The 22,263-nt window shown below is 36.1% G+C and overlaps 3 protein-coding genes across 4 annotated transcripts; all 3 read right to left on the minus strand.

The window, feature by feature from the left end:
• Positions 1–2,494: 2,494 nt before the first annotated feature.
• Positions 2,495–3,025, minus strand: LOC113688059 (dirigent protein 22-like). Its single transcript, XM_027205669.1, has one exon. The coding sequence runs from the start codon at positions 3,023–3,025 to the stop codon at positions 2,495–2,497; it is 531 nt and encodes a 176-aa protein (XP_027061470.1).
• A 3,779-nt stretch (positions 3,026–6,804) lies between these two features.
• LOC113688389 (uncharacterized) lies at positions 6,805–10,151 on the minus strand. Its single transcript, XM_027206197.2, has 2 exons — positions 9,538–10,151; positions 6,805–7,339 (listed from the first exon to the last, which is right to left on the minus strand). The coding sequence occupies exons 1-2, from the start codon at positions 9,812–9,814 to the stop codon at positions 6,957–6,959; spliced, it is 660 nt and encodes a 219-aa protein (XP_027061998.1). The 5' UTR covers positions 9,815–10,151; the 3' UTR covers positions 6,805–6,956.
• An 892-nt stretch (positions 10,152–11,043) lies between these two features.
• On the minus strand, positions 11,044–21,088 carry LOC113688026 (DNA repair protein RAD16-like). Of its 2 annotated transcripts, XM_027205604.2 has the most exons (16): positions 20,892–21,088; positions 20,538–20,636; positions 17,738–18,942; positions 16,945–17,067; positions 16,773–16,846; positions 16,073–16,136; positions 15,812–15,958; positions 15,597–15,682; positions 15,310–15,379; positions 14,388–14,510; positions 13,575–13,805; positions 13,090–13,194; positions 12,857–13,009; positions 11,679–11,767; positions 11,504–11,584; positions 11,044–11,391 (listed from the first exon to the last, which is right to left on the minus strand). In XM_027205604.2, the coding sequence occupies exons 1-16, from the start codon at positions 20,917–20,919 to the stop codon at positions 11,319–11,321; spliced, it is 2,751 nt and encodes a 916-aa protein (XP_027061405.1). In that variant the 5' UTR covers positions 20,920–21,088; the 3' UTR covers positions 11,044–11,318. The 2 variants fall into 2 exon arrangements, with proteins under 2 accessions (XP_027061405.1, XP_071904780.1); XM_072048679.1 differs by lacking the exons at positions 11,044–11,391; positions 11,504–11,584 and adding an exon at positions 11,857–11,936 and having other exon boundaries at positions 11,701–11,767.
• Between the last annotated feature and the right edge of the window lie 1,175 nt (positions 21,089–22,263).

A 22,263-nucleotide genomic window follows, 5' to 3' on the forward strand; every position in this document is an offset into this window, starting at 1 on the left:
CAATTTCCATCGTCCTTCCAATAAAGCTTGTAACAGATTCCGCATCCTTCATCTACAAAACTTCAAAATCCCTCCTCAAGGCTTGAAGCTGTGCGCGCTTCACTCTAGAAGAGCCTTGATATTTTTTCTTCATTGAATCCCAAATATCCTTGGATGTATCTTTGCAAAGAATAGTCTCCAAGATGGGACGATCAATAGCCTGGAAGAGATAGTTCTTCGCTTTCAAGTCTTTGAGCTTTCTAGCTTCAATGTCTGTTTGCTGAGCATCTGTCACGGTTGCACCTGCTGGTGGTTCTTGAATTCCGGATTCAACCACTGGCCAATATTCTTTGGACCGTAAAAAATTTTCCATGAGCATACTCCAGTGGTCATAGTGACCATCAAAGCGAGGGATGGCGGCTTGCACAAAATTTGAATCATTGGCCATTTGGATAGGGTAGTGGGGAGGAGTAGATAATTTCAGGTGTTTCACTCTCGGGTCTCATGAATCTTGTAGCTCTGATGCCACTGATAACAAATAGAAAAGATAACAGTAGTACTGTGGCCAAAAGTCATCTTTAATCATAACCTTTAGAGCCTTTAAATAGGCAAAACGCACAACTGAAATCCCTAAAGATCAGGTCCCATATCTGGCACCTTCTCCATAACCCCGCTACTCCTAAAGACTAGACCATTAAGCCATTAAATCTGCTGACTAAATCATAACTGAAAGACTCCAACGTACAGCAAATTCCTAAACTCTAGGCCACTAAATGATTGACTCCATTTGAAAAACAAGTTAAACAATAACATAAGTAAAAGTTTCAACAATAGCAGCATGTCTTTTTTGCCATGCGTGGGCCTGCCCGGTGTCACAAGTCTGCTCATTATGTCCTGTTTGAAGACAGATGGAGCACTTGGTAGTTTTCCCAGGTACATCAGGAACTGCTTCAATCACCTTAGCCTCTTCAGTTCCAGCATCTATACGTCCACCTAAGAGAACAATGTAGCCAAACAATTACAACTGCATTTCCTTTCAGCAAACCGAAGCTTAAAAAAAAAGTAACAAAATGACCAACTAACAAGCAGGAGCTTCATGTACTGAGCCAGCTGTTAGAGGTTCTTCAATCGTCACATTGTCCTTTTCCATTTGACCTGCAGACAAAAGTTGATTTTTAGATTCTATGTCCACACTATCAACCATAACAAAACAGCCATCATCATTACCAGATGCTTGTGGTCTTTCACTAGCATCACTCTCCCCTTGAGTAGTTCCTTGTGGGTAGGTTCTCTTGTCGTGGCCTAGTTCCTTACACCTGCTGCACCTGTTGGAGTTGGATAGTGGTGGCCTCTTGTTAGTAGGTCGAGGAAGCTCACTTTCTGGTACAAGAGCTGGACATTTTCTAATGGTATGTCCTTCTTCATGGCAGTTTGAACAGCTTATTTTTCCAAGCCCAGATCTGGGGAGCTTTGTAACACCTTAGGCATTAGACCTTGCTTCTTCTGGCTCCCATCTTCTCACTTTCTTGGGCCTACCTCTTAACTTCAGCTTAATGGGTGGCAACACAGGTTCCTTGTCAGATTTAGCCCAAGCATTTGGACCATTTATGGGACCAATTGCTGGTTCATAGGCCTTCATATAGCTCTCTCTTGAGTAGCACTTATGAACTAAGCTCTCTGGACTTTATCCTGACAAAGAAACACAGCAAATAACATGGCAACAGCGGATCCTAGTCAACTCCCATTTTTTATAGATGCAGGTCTAATTCTCCAAGTCCACCACATATTTGCCTCCACACATGTGAGTGACTTCGAGCTTATCAACCTCGGACCATCTTGCAATGTTGCCAGCAGCATCAAATTTTGCTTTCTCCAGCTTTTTCTGGATTTGTGGGCAAATATCATGAGTCCTCCTCTTCATCCATTCCCTTTTTGTTCTGAGCCTTTCCATTAAATATATTCTAATAGTCTCCAGCATTCCTAGGATTCTCTCTTGTGAGATTTTGAGAGAAAAGCAACAGGGGATCTGCTCTAATCCCTAAAATTAGAAAATCAGATATGAGCTTCCTATTTTACCTCCTCCGCGACATCCCTAACACGCAAAATGTGGTGGCACTGTTGTGAGAGTCCAACATTGGAACTAAGAAACGTAGTTTGAGGACTAAATTAGCAAAAAAAAAAATAATAATAAAGAACTAAATCGATTTTAGTGAAAAAGTTTAGGGACAAAATAGACCAAATTTCGATTATTTTTGTCTTTGACTTTCCAATTTTTCTTGGCACATCTTTTTAGTTTTTATTACTTGTAAACACCTTTGCCAAACAAAACCAACTTAGCAAAATAGTAGTACTAGAATTTGGAATTTTATTCAATATCAATTAGCCATGGTGCGTGTATAAAATGCGTAAAGAACAACATTAAACAAACTCAAAATACAAACATCATATGCTAATTATTTTGTCAAATTCAACGACTAGGAAACTTGCTCCATAAGAATAAAGGAAAGTTGTGCTTTTAGTAATGTAACACTGTGATGTTGCACTGAATAACTGCAAGGTTAGCTGCTGAGTTGATGTGAATAGTCTCAAAAGTAACATATCCACGAGCAAACCGGAATTTTCCGGTGCCGCCGACAACGGCCACCTCCCTCACCCTCTCAAACTGAGCACTAGCACCTTGTACCTCCAATGTGCTGCCCTTGAATTCACCATTATTGAAGACAATTGATACCAGAACATGAGTATTAGAACCATCTAATGCTGAGGTTATATACACACCTTGGGCCCTTGCAACCTGGGTTGAACTTACATCAAAGCCTTCTGTTACGAGATCGTCGGTGCAAAAAATGGCCCCAAACTTTTTGAAACTAAGATGGCCGTCTGGATTTTCCGGTAGGATTTGGGCTACAGTGGCATTTGGCCCTCCATATTGATCTTGGAAATATATGGTCATGCTTGTTTCCTTGAGCTCTCCTAATTCAGCTTTTGAGCATGTGACTAAAGCAAGGATCAACAGCAAATAGAGTTTGATTGAGTTTGAAGCCATTGAGAAAAGGTTACAATTATGGGCAAAGATTGATAATTGGATTACTTATGATGTCCATTTCTTGAGGAATTTGCCTGCTTATATAGTTTACAGAGGAAGAGGGGGAAGGAAACGTAGAACATTGCCGGCCATAAGAAATGTAACTACTAAAAAAACTTGCATTGTTTCATTATTCCAATTTTGAGAAGTTATAGATTAGATACTCAAATATGTTTTTTTTCACAATTGGGATGAAGAAATGAGAATCAAGTGGCTCTGAATCATTATAAGTAATAGATTAGCAATGGTTACGATTTTCTGACTTCATGTTTGTTTTTTATGAGGATAGAGACGGGCTGTCCATTGAGAGAAAACACATCTAGTGTCCCAACCCCTGATCTTGACAATAAAATTATTTGTTGGTTGTTTTGTCAGCCAAAAAAAAAAAAAAAAGTGTCCAGCTCCATATTTTTTTTTTTCCAGATACGATAGATCTACACTTATTTTATACTAGCGGAGAGGGAGACCTAAAGAGATCCAAAGAAAATTTGGAGGAGACTGAACCACCATCGACCCAAACAAGTGCCTATACACCCAATGACAACATTTCCAAGAAAATTTGGATTTTAGAATGTACGTAAGGGAATTTGATTACTTGATCTACATCGAAGTAAAATTTTAAAACTCTCTTGGTGGCCAACTACTCGTACTTGGTTAGCCCCATAAGTTCTCAACTTAACACATTTAGTCTCTTAAATTGAAATTTATTTTAGTAAACTTCATTTATTTAAAGATTGAACACATGAAGTTTTGTCATATTGATGTTATATAATGTTTTACTATGTCACCAGATGTCTTCAAAAGATATGTGATCAAGAATATTACAACATGTGTTAACAGTTTGATTAACTAGAAAAAAATTTGATTGAACCATTATTTCTCGGTTATCAATAATGGTTTTTTTATGTTTTTTTTTTTTTGATAAGTGGGAGGGAATCCAAACCTTGTACTTATAATCCTCTTACCGTATTATTCAACCCAACCCCACCCTCCCCATCAATAATGGTTAAACCTTTGTAAAACCATTCTAAATCATTGGATACAACAGTTTAGAATTGATTTATAACATTTGAGAACTAAATAAAGAATAATCAAATCGAACCTTTGACGAGGAAATGTGGTTCAATCATTGGTTAGTAATCGATTGAATTTCAGAAGTAGTACTGGCACTACTATTACGTTACTGCGCATTTCCCAATTCACACTTTCAAGTTTCAACGTATGTCTCGATTAGGAATGTTTATCTAATGTTATAACATTTGCGTATTTTTTATTTTTTTAGGTGCATTTAAATTTGGTTAAATAAAAAAAATTAATCTTTTATATATTTACAGTGTATACAATATTGGATAAATGATAACTAATATAAATTTAAATTTAAAATTTAGAATTCAGAATAGCTTTGCAATGTAAATTTTTCGGAGAAAAACAGAATACTAGACGAAGTTTAATAAACGAATGATGGTAAATAACCTATGAAAAACCTTGTATCTAGATTCTAGAGATCAAATGTATAAAAAGTGAAATGGGAGATATAGGCATGAGATTTGACCACAAAATCAAGACCAAATATGTAAAGAATGAATCCTTGGGGGGTAAATACAAATTGGCTCAGACATTAAAAAAAAAAAAAAAAACCAATTGCCCACCTTTTGTGAGCATTTCATGACAATAGAGGCAACACCTAATCCTAGAGCAGGCTGTGGATAGCAACGAAAATCCTATGATGTGTTTGTTTCTAGTTTTCTACCCAAAAATGCTTCTAGACAAAATAACTAGCAAGCACCTAGAGTATATCGTACTTGAGTGTATAGCTCCATAATTCTGGTCTTCTATTGAGATACTCAATCTACATAGGGATGGCAACGGGGGCGGGTGCCCGCGGGGGGCTCTCAGGGCGGGGGGGAATTTTTTCCCCCCGCTTAGAAACGGGGCGGGGGCGGGCCGGGGGAGTATACCCCCGCCCTATCCCCCGCCCCGCCACCCGCAAAACAAAAAATATATATATATATATATAATTATATATAATATGTAAGTTAATTAGTTATAAACTTATGATAATGATATTATTAGTTAGATGTATTATATAATATATATTAGTTTATGTAATATAATTGATATTATCAATTATATGAATAATTATACATGTCTACTAATAAAATTTATTAATTAGTTATACTAATTTTACTAATACATTTATACTAAATTTCTAATTACACTTAATAGAATAACACTTTTTTCTCAAAAAAAAGCACAAACACAATAATGAATTAGTGATTGCATTTGTACTAAAAGTGAAAACTTGATTATTTTAATTATATTTATTTTATCATATTGGATTGTATTCAAATAACTTCTGTTTGATTGTTTTTATGAGTTTCAATTGTAAAATTACAATGAATAATAATTTGGTGATGTGTTGATATTTTAGTACTTGATTATTTATTAAAATTTAATTATAATAAAATTATATAATAAAATTTTATTAACCCCGCGGGGACACCCGCAGGGGAAGCGGGGCAAGGCGGGACGGGGGGAGCAGAAGGCGGGGGACGGGGGGAACCAATGGGCAACGGGGCGGGGGCGTTGCCATCCCTAAATCTACAAGAGCTTAAAGTTGACACAAGCATTCTCTTCGAGGTACCTTTTTGTGAAGTAGGTTTTCAAGAAATCCCTCGGGGATGATAAACTCCAAGCAATCGATTCCGCGACAAAATATCACTTTATGCCAACAAGGAAATTACTTTTTTTTTTTTTTGCGCTAATGTAGCCTTGGTATCACATTAAAAAAAAAACTTATTTACATTATCTGAACTCTTCGCTTTGTCCCATCGTATTCATATTCAACTCTTTATTTTGCACTAAAATAATCGTGTCAATAAGACGTGTTCAACTCTTCATCTTGCACTAGAATAGTCGTGTTAAAGGGACTAAAATAACCAATGTTGGGTAAATGAAAACTTCGAATAAAGGACCTTTAGCGTACTAAATCAAAATTTTATGAATTACTGATAAGGTTGTATAAAAAAAGGGTGTTTATTAACTTCTGAATGTGACTTACAAAGATGTTTTACCTAGAGATAAAAGTTAATGGAAACATAAACTATAGTGGGAAATCCATTTAGACATCAATTGGGCAGGAAGAATTCCATGTGGTGTCCACACGAATTTATTAGTTGTATCTCATCATACTTAGGATACGAATGCATGAAAACTGGAAAGCAAATTTGATGAATACCTTTTTCTAGAATTTATCTTTAAGCCATTATTGGTGGTCAATTGCACCAGAAGATCAAAAAATGAAGATTGTTTGAGCCCATCAAGACCCATCCGTATCTGAAGAAGTAATGCTAATCCAATTCATAGCATTACCAACCAACCAAGACAGGCAGCATTACTACTTGCTTTTTGTTCTGAGACTTGAAGTTGATGGCAAGGGTGGCACATACAATTGAGTTCTCCAACCATGTTTGGCAAATCAATACAGAAATTTCCAGGTTGACGCCTTCGATTAGAGCAGTAAAGATGTAAAAGGCTTACACGACATTATTATCTATCATTAGATTTTCTTGGAGAAAAGGGGGATACCCTACTGCCTTGAAGAAACCGAGTGCATCAGAAATAGGACATACAAAGATAACTGATCCAGGCAACTGCTTAATCACATAACCCTATTAGATGCAATAATAATCACAACAATTATAAAAATAACTGTGATTATGATCATACTGGCGCCACCATTTAAGTAAAGCTCATTAGGATTCCTCCACATAAATCTCGTACAAAAGTCTCTGCAACAGAACAATACCTCAAAAAATGTTCCTGGTTACATACTTAGAACCAGCTTCTGAACAGCCATAGAAGCTGGTTTCCCATGACCATATGTTTGGAACTACATGTTCTTTTTGCCATCAGAATTGGCCAAGCTCTGATCAAGTGAATGCAATTGGCTCCTGAGACTTTGATTGTCCTCCAGCAAGCGGTCATATTCAAGAAGTAAACCTTCAGATTGCTTTTTAAGAGACTCAGAATTGCTTTCTGCCGCTTTCAACTCTTTCTCTTTGGCCTTGCACTCAGATTCCAGAATATTAATCTTTGTCTTCATAGCAGAAACCTCCTCCTTTAAGGCATTGAGCTCTGCTCCATTTGCCTTTTTGCCCTCATCAACTTCTCTGCTTTGTTTTTTAGCAGCCTCCATGGTCTTTCTGAGAATACGAAGCTCGCGAATGTAATGGTGTAGCCTGTCTATCATGAGCGCAAGAAACAGCGAGAATCCTACATAGCATGAATAGCTATTAATTAAATTTAATAGGAGAGAGGAGTTGTAAGAAACATCTGATTGGGGGCAAAACTTTGTATTTCTTAGATCTAGGACAAGATTAAATGAAGAGAAAATATACTATTACCAATTTGGGGATCCTTCAAACCGTTAATAGCTTGTCACAGTTGAACAACAGGACCAAATGGATGTACTTATCGTGCTTAACTAAAGAAAACATTCTCACCCTATATGTTTTACAGCCATCATCAAACTTCTGATGAATCAAATTATGCACTACTATTGCTGCATCATGATAAATACATGCATACAAGCAATCCAACATTTGCTTAGTAGAGTAGTTTGATTAGAAAGACTAATATATTCATCAATCAACATTTACAAAAATCGATATTTGTCATTATACATTCATTGTTATCACAAAAGCTTAGGGATTCTTTCTCTCTTTTTCACAAATTTCTATGCATACAAGCAATCCAGCATTTGCTTAGTAGAGTAGTTTGATTAGAAAGACTAATATATTCATCAATCAACATTTACAAAAATAATATTTGTCATTATACATTCATTGTTATCACAAAAGCTAAGGGATTCTTATTCTCTTTTTCACAAATTTCTAGCTTTTCAGTTTGACCCCATAAAGTTCCAAATTTTCTGCCCTGCAATTATGTGCAATTCAGCAGCCAGTTTGACAGATAACCAGTGTAGAAGAGATCTGATGCACAAAGGCTGATCTCTGTTCACAATTTCAGGTTCAAACATCTTCAAACAATTCCAGGTCAAGCATCAACTCTGTGTTGTAAGTTATAACCTCTTATCCATTTTACGATCCAGTATAACTCGAGGGATGAGAAAAAGACCTTCTTTCCTTTAGAAAATACTAGGGAAGGTGAAGAATGAACACAGGTGATTTTGACCAACAGATGGCACACAAAAACAAAAGAGAGGAAGTTAAAGTGAAGGACCATCAAATCCATGAAATCTTGAGACTTGTATTCAAGTAATCCTCCCTTCTGAAGAGACCCAAATCTGTAATCATCGCATTGTTTTTTTTTTTTTGGTCAGTCTTTAAAACTTAAAGTGCAGGTCACCATTCAAAAAGGGAACCTGTGTTGCAGGCCGTCCTCATAAAAGTACACTTCCCACTACTTGATGGTTAAGAAGGAGAGGAAAAACCAGGAAAGCATTCTAGAATTTACTTGCAACAATCAAGCTTCGCAGTCAGCCATCCTATATTTGCCTAATACTTGCTCACAATCCGATCCATTGAAATCTACAAGGTTGAATTTCTAATACATCTTATCATTCAATGCTTCAACCAGCATGACAACAGTTCCTTCACCATATAGCGTATCTCCGACATAAGACACAGTAGCACAATAGCAACATGTTTCTTTATCTTATTTAACTATAGTGCATTTTTATCTCTCATCTAAAACATTATATTAAGACACCACAAACATTCTTCTCAGGGAATGCATCTCAAGAGTCTTAAATAGTTCTATTCCATTGATACAATTTTTCAGAATTCATTTTCTATCAGTTCCTTCAATTTAAACGTCATCCTACAACAGCTAATAATTCAACTTAAGAGGCGAAGCTTTATGAAAAATTGTTTTTCATTTTCATCATCATTTTAACTTTTCCTTCACCTAGAATTGTAAAAGAGAACTAATTCTACTGCCTTAAAACTTCAACCTCAAGCTTTCTATGTACCAGCATTTGACCAACAACCTGAATATCACAACTTTAATACCTGTAAAACAGTTAACTTGATCACTTCTGCCTAAGCTGGAAATAAATAAGAACAATGAAAACCCTAAAAAAAAGGTCACACAGTTTTACATAGCCAAAACTGTACACAGAAATAAACTTTACAGCCCAATTCCACTAGTTTTTCCCTGCACCTCAAAATTCGTTGACATCAAACCATTTTCACATAATAACAACATATACAAACACCAACTGCAGAACAGTCATACATAGGATTAATCGAGTAATTTCTCCATCCCTTCAAGGACAAAACATTTTTCCCTTTCCCACCAAATAACTTAATAATCAAACAATCTGAGCAAAAACCCATTGTTAGGAGGAGGGGTTGGGGGAACGACAAATTTACGCACACAAAAAGCTAAAAAAAAATAAAGTACTAGGTAACTAGTATCTGATATTGAAAAAGGGTACTAATTTTTACCCATAAGTGAAGTATCTAAAACTTCATAAGCCAAGAGCACTTGATCAGTTGGGTTGAAGGACTCAACGGGTCGAGAATTGAGTTCTCGAATCGTGTATACTGAATAAGTCATCATCACCAAAACTGTAGCACCCACAGATTTGACAACAAGAGGTCCACTTCCACGCTTCACTCGATCAAGAGTCATGATTTCAAGCTTCCTCAAGGGGGTTTTGAACAATAGCAGCAAAATCACTGCCATTTCACAGAATATCACAGTGAAAAACAGTTGTATCATTTTTTTTCTTTTTTTCTTTTTTTTTTGCTGAATTTACTCAATTCTTGGCTGAATAGAAAGAGGGATGGAAAGGGATTTCTGGGTTTTGTATGGAAATTTGGGGAGTCTACAGGGGTTGCTGGAATTTGAATGTGTGAAGGTTGACTGACTGTTCAGTGTTGGTTGCGTGTGCTGTCGGTGCCTGTAAGTACTGCTAAAGAACCATTGTGGCTGTGGCATTTCTTTATTGGATTTGGCAAACGAAATTTATTATTTTAATGAGCAATAACTCTTTTAAAATTTTAGTGAGAAATTTCGAACTCAACACTTCCCACTTACACTCATTTTCCCACGCCATCCAGACCCATCCGTCCTCCCTTAACGAGCAATAGCTAAAATGCTTTACACATAAAAATGCAAAAAAATTGTGACTTCGGAAGCCACCTACACATACAAAATAGGGTAGACTGTTACGAAGTGATATTTGCACTTCAAAAATAATTTCTGACATCCTCTACCCTTTTGTCAGTGAAGGAATAGTGTCGGCAGATTATTTTGGAGTATAGACATCATTTATCAATAAAAAATTTTCACCCAAATTTTAGATATAAGAAATGAAAACAAAGAAAAATTTTAGTTGTTTTAGAATAGAATAAATAGTTAAAAACCATATATAACATGGAAAATAACATTTTATTTTTCCTTTACAATCTCTTGACTTTGTTTTTAATTAAATTTTTGTTTGAATTGACTCGTTTTATGACAAGTGATTAACAGATACTAAACACACGCTCGTTAAAGATAAATAATATTCACTCTTTTCCGGACAAATAAAATTAATTTTCTAAAACAAATCCTTTTGTTTTATTAATGTGTGCTGACATAGAGCCGCAATAGACAATTCCGGTTAAATGGCTAAAACATCCCCACCTAAACCAGCCCCCGGATTCCGCAATAAGTTTCATTCCATCACTATTTTCCATGTTCTTGCGGTTGATTCTTGTAAAACAAAGTCTTGCGTTGTGATTTTCAAGTCGGTTTGCTTGTTCAGCAGTTGATCCCGAAAACTATAGTTCTTGCAGTCTACATGTTTCTTTCAATGGCTTCTGATAATGTGTTTAGGCAAAGCGACCTATCTGGGATTTTCTTGAACAAAATCAGCCTCTGTCATGTTGAGTGTTTCTCCAACCTTTGCTGAAAGATTGAAGGTGATGGTAACTCAAGTATTGTAGGGGTTGGCCACAGAAGGGTTGTCCAAACACAATCATTCACATTCGATAGCTGAATAGCAAACAGGCTATTTCAAGTTCAAATTTCCAATATCACAAACAAGAAAAGGACAGGTTTCTTGGTATGACCAGGTTCTAGAAATAGATTAAAAGCAGTTGCCCAGAAGGACAAACTTAACAGCAGCTATGCGGTCGAGTTTTGGTAGTTCCAAAGTCTATTAAGATGCTTACAAAATAAGACAGTTGGGAGAAACCCACCAAAAAGCATTACATGGATTGCAAACTGTGGTCTTTGCTCAAGTAAGAAACAGGAATCTGAGATCTGCCTCCGTCAGTTTTGCTAAAGCCTCTGAAGAGCCACCCACAGTCCTGCAAAAGATCAACAAGGTATGTAGACTTAGTCACCTACAAAATTTTGGCAGTTATTACAAGAAAAAAAGAAAAAAGGTGTTTACCAAAGGTTGATTGAAGATTAACTTACCCTTCAAAGACCAGTTCCTTCTTCTCTTGCAACTTTAAGATTCTCTCCTCAACTGTATCCTTGATAACAAACCTCACAATTCTGCAAGGGTACAAGTTAAACTGTAAATAGGTTGAAACACCATATACCTTAAGGCAGACTATAAAAGTATCATGTATTGGAAAAGCAAACAGGCCTGATTGGTTTAAACTGTCCTATTCGGTGAATTCTATCCTGGGCTTGCCTTTCAACTGCAGGATTCCACCACGGATCCATCAAAAAAACCTAAAAAAAGTGGCAAAGATAAGCCATCGATGAAGTTGAATGACAGTCTCAAAAGAAGTGTAAGTGAGCACAGCATAGTATCTCATTACTATATTAGAAATCTGGAGTTGATCCGCCGAGAGAATAAATATACCCACTTTCGTAGTATGAAACAACAGATGCTCGAAGGCTGCAAGAGAAAGCTCAATCAATCCAGAGTATCTTGCACATTGAGGTGCATGTTTGAGTGTAAGTCTCTCCCTCTCTCTCTCTCTCTCTCTCATGCATTATGTGTCGGTCACACCTCTACTACGTCAGATTCCCACTTCCAGGTAAATAAAACAGTAATGCATCCATAGACACAAAGGAAGCTGAAATGGGTACATATAGATCTAACCAAAAAATGTTGAGCTTCTCAAGGTAAGCCTCATGTGCCACTAAGCGGTAAGCCTCATGTGCCACTAAGGAGTAAGCACGAAGATGAATATTTACTCCCTCACCGCGTAAAGTAGTGCTTGTTTGGGAGTGATTCATTTCCATATTCTTCTCAACAAATTTTTATGTTAAAAAAAGCCCTATCTACAGGTAACCTAGCTATGAACACATAAACAGCAAGTTATTGCTGATATCCACTGACCCAAAAATTAGTGTTCTGAGGCCAGGAATGCAGCACTAGTTTCTTCCTCTATTCCTTTTCAAACGAATTAAATTCCAAAGTAATTAAGAAGAAAAGGAAACCCCTCTTCTCCCTTCCTAACACCTGAGTTCGTTCTACACTTGAGAAATCATACTCACCCAGATATTTCTCCCTTATTTCTTCCTAACTTGCCTCTCATGTTTATCCTGCCACCACGATTTCTCACAAGATTGTGCATAAGCTGTAAAATTCCACAAGCTGGCCGACATGAATTAGCAATTCATCATACCAGCAGCTAATTCAATACTATTGGTATTATTTAGAACCAAGGAAGGAAGGAAAGATACAGGACCCGGTTTGCATGTATTTAAAGGTCAGTATCCTAACAGTAATCAAGCACTGGAAAACTTTTAATGACCTAGTCCAGGAGAGTGATACAGCAGTCTCATCAGGAACAAGAAACGGTGACTTACATGAGATGCCACAGTGAGGTTGAGTGCAACACCTCCTGCTTTGAGACTCATTAAAAATATTCTGCAATCAGGATCTTCAGTAAATTTTTTTATAGCTGCATCTCTTGCAGCCATAGACATTGATCCAACTAATTGAACACAACTAACCCCAGACTGCAAAAGGGTACCTGCCATTTCTTGAGTTTCACTGCTTGACAGAATATAAATCAACAAACAAGCACAAGACACTTCACCTTCTGGAGGGAGTAATGTATCAGATCTAAAAATGACGTGAATTGGCTAAAAACAATTCCCTTTGCAGACCCATCCCTTTCAACCATAAATCTGATTTCTTCCCTCTGACATCAAAAAATGAGAATAAAGAAAATTAGATCCACAAGTAGTTTGTTGTAAAATACAGAAAAAGCCTGCTTGTCTAACATTTTATATTTCTGCTTTGATCCCTTTTCACATATTTCCAAGACATGCAAGCCACTGAGAGCAAATGCTGTTGCTGTGCATTTATTGTGGAAAAACAAAAATTTAGAGCATGATTCTCTAACCTTTCAAGGCTATAGAAATTGAAAGGCATAAACCTCAGCCTAATTTAAATTTTAATGCACAACTGAGCATAACCAGTTACAAGCAAAACCAACGGAACTCTGCCGATGAGCGTAAAAAGAATGAGAAGATGAACAGATATTGAATGAAAACAACAAAATCATAATAGGAGGTTTACCAAAGCATCTATTTTTGTGCTTGTCTGGAAATCATCCAGCCGGATTCTATTAAGAATACTTGATGGCCTAAATCCTTTAATAGTTGTTTTAGGCATCTGATCCTCATTTTCCTTGTTTCCTGTGAAGTCCACAGTAAGCAGTTTTGCACAAGATGGGCATGATATCTGTCCCATGCTAGCGGAGAAATCAATTAAACAAGACTTGCAAAATACATGAGTGCATGAAGTCACCTGAAACAATGAAAACCAACAACTTAACTGATTAATCTGCTGACCATCTTAACCCTCTAAAAACTAATCAACCGAATATGTAGGCCATAATTCACGATCATCAAAGAATAAAGCTATAGCTCAGAACAAAAACTCCATCAATTTTTTGTGATTTGAAGCAAAATTAGGCTTCACAAGTGCTTAAAACTTCACATTCTCTATTCAACAATCAGCACTCTTGGTAGGCTAGACAATCCATGACAATCTCACTTATTAGCATTCCACCTGCATCCCACCTTTTACATCAATTACAGAGAGCTTACATATGGGGCTTTTTCAGCTCTGCAAACACTAAGTCCCTTTTCCAGTTGCAAAAGTGGCAAGGAATATCTACTAATTAACCGCCAAGAGAGGGCTTTTCTCTAAGTTCTACTTGCAAGTTCAAATATCTCCTTTTTCTTTTATTGCAAAACCTAAATCTTCTGTCTTGAGCTGAACTTCAAGAGTTCCAACTCCCTTGCATGGTTGTCAAGAAAAAGCAAATCTGGACCGGATGAAAAAGATCAGTGAGTAGCAAGGGATATAAGCAAATAATATACCCACCACAGCATCTTCAGCATTCTCATGACATAAGCCACATACTTCACCACTGGGAGCATTCCTTATGCTTCCACCTCTTCCAGCAGCTGTGCTAGAGTACACCACAAGGTAAGGATGATCAACAGCCTACAATCACAAACCGAAATTCATCAGACAGTGGAACAAATTTTTTCCTGAAAAACTGAAAAATCTTGAATCTATATCTCAACCGTCCTAATCTAAGGCAGCACAATATAAGTGGATATACATTACCAGGGATATACTTGGTAGTACCTTAGAAAATTCATGAGATGCATCTACCAACTTGTCAATTCCTACTTAAGTCCAAATAATGTATACATAAATATTCAGCAAAGCCAATGGCATTACGCATTAGCAGAACTATCCAAAGCCATCACTAGAAGAAATGAAGCAAATTGGAAACAAAGCCTTGGTAAAAATAAACTCTAGGTTCACATGATGGACTTAGATTAGGCAAAGAGCAGCAAATTGAAATACTATCATAATTTGGCGTTGTCAAATGGATCGCATGTAATCTTAAGAAACACATAGATTCTTATAAAATGAACTCATAAGTCAAAGATTAATAGCATCCAGCTGCTTGCTGAACAAAAGAACGGAAAAAAAACATTCAGCTGCTGAGCAACAGGTAAAACCAAATTATCACGGCTAACAATCAGATATAAATTACAATATCTCAATCATCGGAACGAGAGAGAGAGAGGAGAGAGAGAGTAATAGCCAGAAGAAGGCATTTCAAATGATACAACCAGTGCACTGGTATATGCATTTAGACACAAAAATAACCAATAAACCATGGAACAACCATGTAAGGCAAGCAAAAGAAAAGAAAAGAAAGTCCAGAAAGTGGGAATAATGGGTATCAAAGTCATAGAAAGTCAAAATTACTAAAGTTTTAATTAACCTGCCGCAGGCGTGTGAGAAGATCAAATATGTGGGCATAGTTATTCATCAGAGTATTTGCTTCAATATATCTGCACATGAAAGAAAGGTAACCCAACCAAAAGTAACAATAATAATCAAATGCTCTGTTCAGAGGATAATCTTTGAAAATCAACCAACAAATATAAGAAAACAATTGTGTCAAATCAACAATATAGCCATATAACAAGCAACTGCTCCCAGTATACACTCAGAATAATAATATTGTCAAACCTAAACCATAAAAGAGAGACGCATTAAAACACATACGTATTAAATTGTGCCTGACTTTCATTATATAGTGATGTATAATAATCTTCTTCTTTGATATCAAGTTCATCCCGCCTCAGGGTAACCTGAAATGTGTCACAGATAAGAAAAGGAAAATGTGTTACAACAAAGAAAGGACATAGAGTAAAAACTTCAACAGAAATCTAAACGCATTTAGAGATTGCATATAGTCATCAGAGGCACATTGAACTTACAATCCTAGGGGGAAGTGCCAGATCAGCAGCCCTGCCTTTTTTAGTACGTCTTAACACTATGCTTTTTAAAATCCTATGCTTCAGCAACAGCATTGCTTTTCTCCCTTCCCCAAGATTTCCAGCATATTTTATTGGAGAAGCAACATGCTACGAGGACAACATTTCATTACCAGATAACTTCAGTAAAAGATACCACTCAAGCCCCAGTAAAAAAGCAAAAAGAAAAATACAAAAATGAAAAAGATGAACTGAATTGCATACTCTGTTCCACCAGCAAAAGTGCCTGACAGATTTATGGGGGCAGTGTGGACAATCAGTTGAGGTGCTGCAAGTCAAAAAATTATTCTTTGAAGAATATCAGTTATAAAACACAAATAATTAAAATGTTCTAACAGCCAAAAAAAATTACAATGCCACCATGATGCAACATCAATCACAGTACAGTTATAATCTGCTTTCTACAAATAATAACAAGCATATTCTGTTAAAAATTATAAATCAGTAGGTGCATAAGTCAATTATAATCCTATTAAAATCCAGTGAACAACCCCACATACAATGACAAAGAAGACATGAAAGCTTGCAATTTCAAAGCTACTAAAGTGCCAAGGCCGCATGAACACCAAATCCTCTGCCTATCATAAACAACTTTATCTTTTATAAATTGTTTTTTTTTTTTTGGTGCATATTGGAACAAAATCAAGTGCATTTGTATGGATTATACTAGTTTACAACTCACTCCAGATAATCATTAATCAGTCAACTCCTAATCTTGCCTTCACTCGTAAACATGTGTAAGAGTTTCAACCATATTGTACAGCAATTTAGCTGTAATGAAAAAGTGGAGGACAGATTTTGTTTGACAAGTGAAGTTGTCTCTAGTTGTATGCATGCAAAATGTGTCTTTTCACTATTTTATTTGACGGTAAATGTAGAGGGTCTAAACAAGGTTAGAGAATACCTGTAGTCAAGTGATCGGCAATCACAGTCCTTGCAGTAGTAATAAGAGTAAGGAACTATCTCCAAGAAGCGTACCTTGTATTAAGGAAAACAAAGTCAATGAATAATAGGTCTAAAACAAACCAATTGCTTTTTGTGGAAAAAAAAATCTTACAATTTGCAAATACACTTACAAGGGAGTAGAGTTCACCAACACGATTCTGGAGTGGAGTACCACTGAGTGCCCATTTGTACAAAGATTGTAAAGCAAACACCGCTCTTGTAGTACTAGAGCGTCGATCTTTTATGTAATGAGCCTATTTCAAAATATAATGAACCACTGAGAAGTAAATCTTTCTAATATTAATCAGTTGCACTTGAAACACATATCTACGAACAGATTTCAAAATGCTAATAAAAATAATGCAATTTCACTAAAGAACTTATTATTGGGTTCACCCCAGACTGCAAATTGCCATAAGTGACAAAACCAAAACAATCTGAAAGTCCCAGCAACAAATACAGCAATCGTCAAAACATGAGGTCATAATTATTCTCAAAATAAGAAGTCAACATACACACAAACCAATAATTAAAAATCATAGATGTGAAGTTTTTTTATTAGCACAGAGCACATGGTTAACAACATTACCAGTTTGTTCCGTAACATGAATAGGATCCTATGAAAAATGACAAAAAAGTTTGAATATTTGAAAAGAGAATGAATTAAAAAACAAAAAAAGAAAAAACATTGAGTTTGTTTGGACAAAGATAATTTGGTTTGCAAAATTTGTTTTCACAAATTCCAATCACCTTTTTATCTTCCCAATCACCTTTTTATCTCACATACATCACATCACAAAAAGTGCTACAGTAAATATCTCAAATAAATCATCCAAATAAACTCTTATCCAAACAAACTCATTGTGTTTTGACGCCTCTGATACTGTATAGATATGTACATAACATCAGACTCAAAACGGTTACCTCATCCAGAATGATGCGCTCCCATTTCACAGAATGCAAGATAGATTTCTTTGTAGAAGATGACTCTCCAATATCCGCTGGAATACCATAAGCGAAAGCATTTCCTGACCCCCCGATCCCATTCGAAGTCTTTGCACCCTTCTTACGACCTCGCTTTTGCATATCACCATTCGAATCAAAGGCGTCATCTTCATCAAACTCTAAGTTCTGCTTCGAGGTTGTTGTTTTTGAATTTGACTTCTTTCTCTGTTGCTTTGACAGCTTAGCCGTTTTGATTGCATCAGGCCCACAAAAATACTTCAGGTGAACAGACATCTTGTGCTCATAAAGTAACTTTCCACACCACTGGCATTTGTGTTTAGGTGGCATCACATTTCTCCGGTACTCAGCCTCTACTATGGAATAGGTGGTAATAACAAAATCATATTCGGAAAACTGGTCAATATTCCTTCCCCTGTGTGATCCATGATAAACAAGAACCTTATTGCTACCTTTTGTGGTGAAACGGTCAATTTCACTTACCCATTGAACCACTGCCACCAATGGACATATTACAAGAGTGCCTTTGACTGCTGGAAATGTGCTGGAGGAACTGGGAGCAGATGCTACTAAACTGGGTTCACTGATTGCCTTTTGGATCTCCTGTTTAGCCACAACTAGTGCAATTGCTTGGGCTGTCTTTCCCATCCCCATTTCATCGGCAAGAATGCCTCCTCTTGTGGTGGACTCCTCTTGCTTTAGTGCCCAAGCTAACCACTCTTTCTGGTACCTGAGCAGTGGTATAATCAAATTGGCAGGTGGCTCAACAGTTTCTGCCAAAATTTCATTCTGGTTACTCAAGTCAACATCATTAGCTTCATTCTCCTTAATCCATCTCTCAATTTCATGTTGCAATGCTTCCCACACTAATATTGGCCTCTTATGCCCTTTACTCTTCCTTTTCAAACTTTTCTTCTCAGATTGATCAGCTATATCCTCAAAAACAGTATCCATCTGATTGCACTCTCTATCTCTGTCAACACTTACAAGGACCACATCCAAGTTCTTGTTCCTCCGCCTTCCCCTCATTTTCACAGGCCCCACTTTCCTCCTCTTTGACACATTATCCTGGATATCATCATCAGAAATCTCAAAAGTTGGTTCAAGATTTATGTCTGGAATATCCTTTCCCTCATGCTCATCCAACATGTGCATACATACTTCATCTGCATACCCAAATCAGTTACACAAAAGTGCTAGAAATTAACAACTAGTCTGACTAATAAGAAGTAATTCTCCCGGATTGTCATCCTGTACCTTCTATGTGATTTAAATCAAAAGCATGAAGATACTTTCAAATGTGACCATGTATTCAACTCATGCTGATCATACCAAGAAAATGCTAGTCCATAGACAATACAGAAAATTCAAGCTGCCATTACTAATATAAAAACCATCTTTGATGGATAAACACGGCAAAAATACGACTTGCAAATAATTGAACAAGTCAGCACAAGCAGGCAAGCTAATCTAGTCCAGATTTTCTTAATTAATGTTTCCCAAATGACTCATACCCCACCAAAAGCAGAGGACACCAACGTATAAGACTGACTATATCTTTAAATCTGATTCATGAAAGCAAATTATGGTAACCGTGCCAAGAATATACCATTCAACACTAATTAATGCTGAAATTTCCTAACCAAATCATAAAATCTTTTCCAACTTGAAAATGTCCAACTTGTGATAAAGCGAACCAAGAAAAAGAAAAAAGCAGTTCACACTCGTATAGTGAAGAAGCAAATTGAAACTGCAATTGATGATGGAACAAACTGCCATTCATGCAATAACAACCTCAAAAACTATTATAAGCACCCAAAAAGGGTTTATTCCTATTCCTTGGGTCAGAGATTTAGACAAGAAGCTTTTCATGAACTTTAGACAGCTCAGCACAGCTAGAGCCACAAGGTAATCCATGTGGCTTTCACTAATTAAGATAGTATTCTTAATAGGATAACAGACTCGTCCCAGCAAAACTTATTTACATTTTCGTACACATACACTTAACTCCACAAAAGCTCTATCTCAAGCTACAGCTTTTCTCATACTACTAAGAAACCGCCAAAGTTTACAACCCTATACACACGCACACAAAGATACAAAGACATGCGCGTGCAAAATCCCCACAATGTAATGTACCTCCGACATTTTAAGAGTTAATCTAACTCACCATCTCAGTTATTATCCGACAATTTACTTACCAATTGCCAAATTTTTCCATAGTAAAACTCACAGTTTCATGACACCAAAGCATTAGCTTTTACATGCATTACTACAGCAGTGATTATTAACATAATTAAACTTTCAAACAGGAAAATAGGCAAAAAAAAAATGTACTCCATGTTTCTCATTACAACCGTGTGCATTCCACTACAAAATTGGCCAAAGTATCAAAAGGGCAAAAACTAAAACTCACAGTTTCATGACACCAAAGCATTAGCTTTTACAGGCATTACTGCAGCAGTGATTATTAACGTAATTAAACTTTCAAACAGGAAAATAGGCAAAAAAAAAATGTACTCCATGTTTCTCATTACAACCGTGTGCATTCCACTACAAAATTGGCCAAAGTATCAAAAGGGCAAAAACTAGAGGTCCTTGTGCTTGGCCTTCGTCATTATATATTTAGTCGAATTAATATTAAATATAATTAAACAATCCAAAAGAGACAAATCAATAAATCTTTCATCCTGGCATTCATATTTGCAAAAATCAATTTTTATTGAAGTAATATAAACTATCTGTGTGTGCATATTTGTACCTTCACAATCACTTATTATATAAATGTCAGAATCCGAAGAATCTGTACGGCCTTGTTCATCATCATCAGAGCTCTCTATATATTGAACAATATCTTTTCCTGCATCCACATCATAATCAAAATTCAGCCCAGAAAAAAAAAAGGACACGTCTTTTGAAGAAGAATTCAAAAAACAACAATAGCATCTATAAATCTATTTCCTCAAAAAACCCAGAAATATGAAAGCTAAAAAAAAGACATCCCATTTCGATTTTAATGAACCAAATGATCAAGCAAAGAGTAGTAGATAAGGAAATAAAGAAGGACAAACAGCAAGTCAGCAACCAATAAACAGCAGGGTTCTTGGAACGGTACCTTTTGAAGCTCGAGAACGGAGATTCATCCCTAAAACAAGAAGGAAAATGAAAAGTAGGATTAGGGATTTTCTGGGTTTTCCAAATTACAACGAAAATTTGGGTTTTCTTGACTTTGAAGAAGAAGGGGGAAAGGGGTCACTCAACAGTCGTGTGCGTGTTTTCTTGTCTTTCTACCGTGTGAGTATGTCAGTGTGTGGGGAAGAGTGAGAAAAAGAGAGCAAAGAAAGGCTACTTCGTCTCCGCGGCGGGAAAGTATATTTTATATTGTGGAAAAAGGATTAAGGACAAATGACAATTTCTTCTCTTTTTGTTTCTTTTTTATTTTCAGAGGTACAAGTATTGATGCAATGTGTACAAGGATATCAGCGTTTTGGATTTTAATTGAATTCTTCGAAAATGGAGTAATATAGAATTTTTTTGGGGCATATTTGCATATGTACAAAAATTAAACAAGTCTTTTAGAATTGGAAAAGAAAGTGTTGTGGACTGGCAATACGCGAGAGGATGTAATTTTTTGATTTTGAAAGGAAGAGGGTGAAATTTACATATTGGACTCTTTTTTTTAAAAAAAGTAATTATTGTACTTTAAGAAACCAATGTCTTATCTTGCTATTCATTCTTAATATATATTATAGGGGAAAAAAGGCTTTCTTTTTTATAACTTATGGGATGTTTTACTTTTGATTCTTACACTTTGAAATAGAAAATATCTTATGCCTTTTTGTTTCCATTAACAAAACTAAATATATGCAATTAGTAAATGCTCTAAAATGTTATTATGTTCTCTAGTACAGATTGAAGAACACGTTAAGTGTCAATACTGCTACTTTTGAACTAAAGCTCCTTTATATGTATGTTTGGATTGTAAGTTATTATACTTTATTTACACCTTATTTACATACACTGATTTGCTTGCATCATCAATACATTTTTCAATCATCTTTTTATCTCATATACATCATATCAAAAAAGTGTTACAGTATTTTTTTCTCAAAATTATCTCAAATAATTTATAATCCAATTTGAACATATAAGTGGCTCATCTATCCTTAATTGGACATCAATGACTAAATAAAAGGTTTTAGAGTAACCCTTATACCATCCTGTGAAAGTTGTACATCTTCATCTTTGTAAAATAGCCCACAATTTCCTCCTTGTATTTAGTTTGAAAAAAATGTGCATGTAATTAATCTAGATAATCTAATTTGAAAGTAGTCCAATCAGCACTATGAATTGCTAATTTTTTTTTTTTTTGGTAAAAGTGAATTCCCATGTTGTTCTCCACAATCATCTTGTCAAGGGTACACTTCACCCCAGTACCCAACACAGAGAGAGATGAATTTAGTGATTATATTTGAGTTCCTCCACAA

The sequence above is a fragment of the Coffea arabica genome, chromosome 5e (genome assembly GCF_036785885.1).
Source record: "Coffea arabica cultivar ET-39 chromosome 5e, Coffea Arabica ET-39 HiFi, whole genome shotgun sequence".
Lineage (NCBI taxonomy): Eukaryota > Viridiplantae > Streptophyta > Magnoliopsida > Gentianales > Rubiaceae > Coffea > Coffea arabica.

Bases quoted from the DNA above. Each gene is read 5' to 3' on its own strand.
- LOC113688059 (XM_027205669.1), bottom strand. From the start codon at position 3,025: ATGGCTTCAAACTCAATCAAACTCTATTTGCTGTTGATCCTTGCTTTA.
- LOC113688389 (XM_027206197.2), bottom strand. From the start codon at position 9,814: ATGATACAACTGTTTTTCACTGTGATATTCTGTGAAATGGCAGTGATT. The intron at 7,340-9,537 runs GTAAAAATTAGT...CATGCTATGTAG, and splicing joins TTTAGATACTTCACTTATGG to GATTCTCGCTGTTTCTTGCG.
- LOC113688026 (XM_027205604.2), bottom strand. From the start codon at position 20,919: ATGAATCTCCGTTCTCGAGCTTCAAAAG. The intron at 15,959-16,072 runs GTATGCAATTCA...TTGTCCTCGTAG, and splicing joins ACTTTTGCTGGTGGAACAGA to CATGTTGCTTCTCCAATAAA. The intron at 13,806-14,387 runs GTGGGTATATTA...TCATTGTTTCAG, and splicing joins AGAATGCTGAAGATGCTGTG to GTGACTTCATGCACTCATGT.